The sequence below is a fragment of the Anomaloglossus baeobatrachus genome, chromosome 2, assembly GCF_048569485.1.
Source record: "Anomaloglossus baeobatrachus isolate aAnoBae1 chromosome 2, aAnoBae1.hap1, whole genome shotgun sequence".
Classification (NCBI taxonomy): Eukaryota; Metazoa; Chordata; class Amphibia; order Anura; family Aromobatidae; genus Anomaloglossus; species Anomaloglossus baeobatrachus.
The window spans coordinates 274,015,216-274,021,427 of record NC_134354.1 but is presented as its reverse complement, the minus strand read 5'-3'; the positions used below and the strand labels follow the sequence as shown (position 1 = coordinate 274,021,427).

General features: G+C 45.4%; 1 protein-coding gene across 1 annotated transcript; it reads right to left on the bottom strand.

Annotated features, from left to right (window-relative positions):
* Nucleotides 1–272: 272 nt before the first annotated feature.
* On the bottom strand, nucleotides 273–5,726 carry LOC142291344 (uncharacterized). Its single transcript, XM_075335809.1, has 2 exons — nucleotides 5,594–5,726; nucleotides 273–5,398 (listed from the first exon to the last, which is right to left on the bottom strand). Exon 2 carries the CDS (start codon nucleotides 5,191–5,193, stop codon nucleotides 1,279–1,281), a length of 3,915 nt encoding a protein of 1,304 aa, XP_075191924.1. The 5' UTR covers nucleotides 5,194–5,398; nucleotides 5,594–5,726; the 3' UTR covers nucleotides 273–1,278.
* Between the last annotated feature and the right edge of the window lie 486 nt (nucleotides 5,727–6,212).

Sequence of the window (6,212 nt, the reverse complement as noted above, 5' to 3'; positions counted from 1 at the left end):
CCGGGGTAGGTAGCAAAGTCTTTGCTGACCCATTGTTCTGGCACCCTCAATCTGTGCGTTGGAAGACGAGTTGACAGACAGCTTAACTCTTTCCCATCAATGCATTGACTCGGACGCTGGGGGTCCTTTACAACTTTTATTAATGAGATCAGTGTAAAACTACAAGAAATAAATGAAAATACTAAGTACAACATACAACATATCTGAGTTACATAGCATTCCATTTGATACAGGACATGCAGGGTAAATGCACTACATGGCGAATACATATTAGCTAATGACAGGATAATACTTGCAGAACAGACCAACTACATTATAATTTTGATGAGCCCTAACCAGGGGATCATAACTCACCGACTGTGCTATGTAGAGGCAAACATAAGGAGCAGAGATCTGGAGAGATATTCAGCATGCAGAATGTGTGTGTTCATGTAACTGAAATGGCTGCTGAAGAAGAAGGGGCAGAGCCTATGCAAGGTCTGATGGGTAACTACATAAGCCTTGGTAGGACAATTTTCATTGCACAGTAACCAGTGAAACATTAAACTAACTGCAGTAAGACAACATTGTCAACAGATGGCGCTGTTGGATATCACTGGACAAGTGGACAGTATCAATGTCAATTACTAAATGTAATCTTATTACTTGGCATAATAAAATAATTATATGCATTTCTATGAAGGCATGACACTCCCCGTCTGGCATCCGGGGGAATGCCACAAACTTAAACTAGAGCAATAGAATAAGTTCAGATACAGGTCTAAGAAACAGCTTTCCACTTTGCTTGGGAATCTTGATTTCCACTTTCCTGACCTGTCCGTCTTGACTTAGGAAGACCTTGGTTACCAATCCTAGAGGCCACTCGTTCCTTTTAGACTGAGTGTTCTTCACTAGGACGACATTCCCAGGTTTCATGTTGGGTCTACTATCTTGCCATTTGTCTCTTGTCTGTAATGTAGAGAGATATTGTTTTCTCCACTTAGTCCAGAAAAGGTCTGCTAACATTTGAACTCTTTTCCATTGAGATTTGTACAAGTCTTTTGTAGTAAACTCTCCAGAAGTTGGCATACTCACATTAAACTTCTGGGTGAGGAGACTTGAAGGGGTGAGCAGAGATAGGTCATCAGGGTCATTGGATATGGGAACCAGTGGTCTGGCGTTCATTATAGCTACTACCTCGGCCATGAAGGTTGTTAGAGTCTCATGAGTGAGCTTCGAAGGACCAAGTTGCGGAAAGATGGAATCGAGGATTCTGCGAGCGATGCCGATCATGCGCTCCTACACACCTCCCATATGAGATGAGTGCGGTGGGTTAAAGGTCCACGTACAACCTAGTTCTGAAAGACGTCTTTCTACTTGGTTAATGTCCAGATTTGAGGGAATCTTTAGTTCACCACATGCTCCTACAAAGTTAGATCCTCTGTCAGAGCGTATATGCTTTACATGTCCTCTGAGAGAAATGAATCGTCTGAAGGCATTTATGAAGCTGGATGTGTCCATTGTCTCAATGACTTCTATGTGTACGGCTCTAATACTCAAACATGTGAACAAGACGGCCCAGCGCTTGCTGTTTGCATGTCCTCCCCTAGTCTGACGTGTGACAACTGACCAGGGACCAAACACATCGAGGCCCACGTTAGTAAAAGGAGGTTCGGTACTCAAACGGTCTGCTGGTAGGTCTGCCATTTTTTGGGATTGACAAGAACCACGGAGTTTCCTGCAGATGATACATTTGAAGATGACTCTACTCACAAGTCGCTTAACTCCTGTTATCCAGAAACCCGCTTCCCGTAGGGCTCCTTCAGTTATCAAGCGCCCTTGATGTCTAACCTGTGCGTGATAATGCTCAAACAGCAGGAAAGCAACATGGCCGTGAGGAACAATGATTGGAGTACACTCGTCATTTTCAAGCTTTGCATTTGAAATTCGTCCCCCGACTCTCAGCAGTCCTTGAGTATCCACAAACGGGTCCAGTTTTTTAAGGGGACTATCTTTTGGGACACTTCTGTGGTTCCGGAGGGACTCTAGAGTCTGGGTATAAGCTTCATGCTGTACACAACAGATGATTGCGTGTTTGGCTTGCGTGAGCTCTTCCACTGTGTAAGCTTTATGACAACGATGCCAGCCTTTGCATGGAGCTGGTCTCGATTGTCTGTTTTTAAAGGATCTAATGACATGTATCAGGCAAGTCAAGGCTCTGTAGGCCGATCTCCAGGTAGAGAATCTGAGGAAGCGGCTGGAATCAAGGTGCCTGTTGGTGATCGTTGTGCTAAGTGTGGAAACTTGAGGCTGTAGCTCTACATCTGATTCGGGTTCGAAGAGTTCATGTGTATGTGTCTCGTGAGCAGTGGGTACTGGTTGATACAGAAATGCAGGTCCGACTAGCCAGTTAGTGTCTTTGAGGCGTGGTGCCGATACCGCTCTGGTCGCATGGTCTGCAGGATTTTGGTCGGTTGGTATTTTGAATATTTTGTCCATGAAAGCAAAGAAATGTACCTCCATTTCTGGCTTCTTTGAGAAACTTGGCTTTAAGTAGGTAAGGCGCTTTAGTGCCATCTCTTTGTTGTTAGGAAGACAGGGTCTTTGTGGCTTGAATGGTAGTGGAGCCACCCAGCTGTCGTTTTCATCCTTGTGAAATCCTTGATCCATTATCTCCAGGAAGGTCTCATCTTCAATGGAATGGGCTCGTTTATAATCTTCTTTGGTCTTTTGAAAGACAGCGCACCCTAGATGATCTTTGTCTCCGTCGCACAATTCATCCATGGCGTATCTGTCTTTCCCACCATCTAAGTGTGCTGAATTGGTGAGATTTTCCTTCACTGGGAATTTGTTGGGGCAGGGTAGGAAAAAGGATGGACGGCCACTCTCCAATGTGTTCGTGTAGAGAGATTGGATGTTGTTCGGCTTGGGAACTTTTCCGAGGCAGACGTCCCCTATAACTACCCATCCTAGATCTAGCTTCTGAGCGTAGGGCGAGTTATGAGGACCGTTTATCTGTTTCCTCACCTTGTGAACTCTGATGATGTCTCTCCCCAGCAAAAGGACCAACTTGGCTTGGGAATTAAGTGCAGGAATGAGATGCGCTATGTTTCTCAAATGGGGATGGTGTAGTGCCGCTTCTGGAGTGGGTATCTCTTCTCTATTGTTCGGGATGGCATTGCACTCGATTAATGTAGGAAGGGGTAAGGATGTCTTCCCATCTAGGGATTCGATTTGATAACCTGTTGCCCTCCTGCCAGATTCTTCACTCACTCCTGTACATGTTTTCAGTGAGTAGGAGCAGCTAAGTCCCTTGATTCCAAAGATGTCAAAGAAAGCTGAGCTGGCGAGTGATCTATTACTCTGGTCGTCGAGTATAGCATAGAGTTTAACCGCTTTTTCTCTGTAGCCCATAGGGTAAACTGTAACCAGACAGATCTTTGAGCAGGATTTGTTAGTGAGACCTTCTCCACAAACTTGAGTGCACTGGGGTGACACTTCAGGAGGTGTACTGTCTGTCTCCTCCCCGCCGTGCTCTGTAAGTCGGTCGATGTGCGTGGAATTCTGTGGGGCTGGTTCTGGGTGTAGAGCTGTGCTGTGCTCTTGACTGTTACACTCCGAACAAGTGATACTGGCATTGCAGTCTCTAGCTAAGTGAGATGTGGATGCACAACATCTGTAACATATGTTGTTTTCTCTGAGGAAGATTCTACGGTCTTTAAGAGATTTTCCTCTAAAACTCCTGCACTGTTGCAGTGGGTGAGGCCTTTTGTGTAGGGGGCACTCTTTGTCTGGGTCAATTGTTAGTGACCCTTCAGGTTCTGTTGTACTGTGGGTCTTGCGTGATGAATCTGTAGCAGACACATTAGTTTTGTGTACAGTGATAGGTGAGCCTCGAGGGTTGCGTACTGGAGCAGGCTTACCTGTTCGTGGGTTGATGGGATCTGCGGTGGAAAGGTCAAAGCTGGGATCATTCCTGATCTTGGCTTGCTGGCGCACAAAATCTACGAAGACATGGAATGGAGGAAACGGCACGTTGTGACGTTGTTTGTAATCTGAACCCCGGTTCAACCATTTCTCTTGCAGACTGTAAGGCAACTTATTCACTATGGGTTTAATACCTCTGGCTGCATCTAGGGACGCGAGGCCTGGCAGGTCTCCTTCAAACTTGGCGACTTGGAGTTCTACCAAGAGGTCGCTCAATTCTCTTAGCATGTGAAAGCTCTTATTAGAGATCTTGGGAAAGTCCTCCAACCTTTTGAAGAGGGATTCTTCTATCCTCTCTGAAGAGCCATAGCACTCATCAAGTCTCTCCCATAACAGGCACAAACCTTTGCTCGGGTGGTTGATGCTGATATCCCTGATGCGTTTTGCATGTTCTGCTGATTCGTTTCCTAGCCACTTGACCAAGAGATCGATCTCTTCATTGGCAGAGATGTCCAGGCCGGCCGTGGCGTTTCTGAAGGAAGCTCTCCACGCTCTGTAACTTTCAGGACGGTCGTTAAACTTTAAAAGACCTTTGGTGAGTAACTCACGGCGTGCGAAGAACTTGAGGAAATCTGGTAGCTCTTGATTTCTGAGAGGGTGGTCCTGATACATGTTGCTATGATGAGGTCCCAGTGAGTTATTGTTGCCATCAAATACGTTGTCGCCATGATAGTCACCATCGGGGTCCTCCATTTTGGGACGGTTCGCTGTGTAATAGGAATCTACAAACTTGGGTGCAGGTGACACTGATGGTGTTAGGTGGACGAAATTACCTTCATGCTTAACATGGGATGTTTGTTGAATGAAGGTTGATGGCTGAATGGCAGGATTAAGTCTCTCTCTTGGAGCTGAATGTAGACGGTCGTCTGATGCGGTATGCTTTAGCACGTAGTCTGAAGTGCGTTGTGAGATATCCCGATGACTGAGTTCGGGTCCGAGCCTTAACCTGAAACTTTTACTGTCGCTGCGTGCTGCTTCTTCTAAAGCCTGTACTTCAGCTTCTGCTGCTGCTGCTTCTGTGTCTACAGCAAGTTTTGCAAGGTCGGCTTCTAGACGTGCTTTTTCTGTCTTTAATTTCAACTCTTGTTCAGCAAAGGCAGCTCTCACTTTGGCGGCTTCCGCCTTCGCCCTGGCGGTGGCAATTGCAGCGCTGCTCACAGACTTCCTTGAAGCTGACGAGCTTACATGGGAGCGTGTTACATAAACTTCAGATCCTCTATCTGACATGGTGTCTGTATGCGGCTTGACTGCTCTCTGATAGAAGTCGGCGTCTATGCTTCAACCCCGTTAATAGCAGTCGTTTTACTGTTCTGGCACCCTCAATCTGTGCGTTGGAAGACGAGTTGACAGACAGCTTAACTCTTTCCCATCAATGCATTGACTCGGACGCTGGGGGTCCTTTACAACTTTTATTAATGAGATCAGTGTAAAACTACAAGAAATAAATGAAAATACTAAGTACAACATACAACATATCTGAGTTACATAGCATTCCATTTGATACAGGACATGCAGGGTAAATGCACTACATGGCGAATACATATTAGCTAATGACAGGATAATACTTGCAGAACAGACCAACTACATTATAATTTTGATGAGCCCTAACCAGGGGATCATAACTCACCGACTGTGCTATGTAGAGGCAAACATAAGGAGCAGAGATCTGGAGAGATATTCAGCATGCAGAATGTGTGTGTTCATGTAACTGAAATGGCTGCTGAAGAAGAAGGGGCAGAGCCTATGCAAGGTCTGATGGGTAACTACATAAGCCTTGGTAGGACAATTTTCATTGCACAGTAACCAGTGAAACATTAAACTAACTGCAGTAAGACAACATTGTCAACAGATGGCGCTGTTGGATATCACTGGACAAGTGGACAGTATCAATGTCAATTACTAAATGTAATCTTATTACTTGGCATAATAAAATAATTATATGCATTTCTATGAAGGCATGACACCCATGACTTGTTCATCTTGGCTTCTTTTAAAAACAATGTAAGCAAGGGTTACTCCAAGCGGAGTCTCCCTTTTTTCCAAAAATTGGGCCCCACACACCCACCCATTCAGTGGCAGCAGTTGTGCCCCAGTTGTACACTTCACAGCTAGATTTGCATCAAGCACATTCAAAAATACGCCATTCTTATCCATCCCCAGGATGACACCGGGGTAGGTAGCAAAGTCTTTGCTGACCCATGACTTGTTCATCTTGGCTTCTTTTAAAAACAATGTAAGCAAGGGTT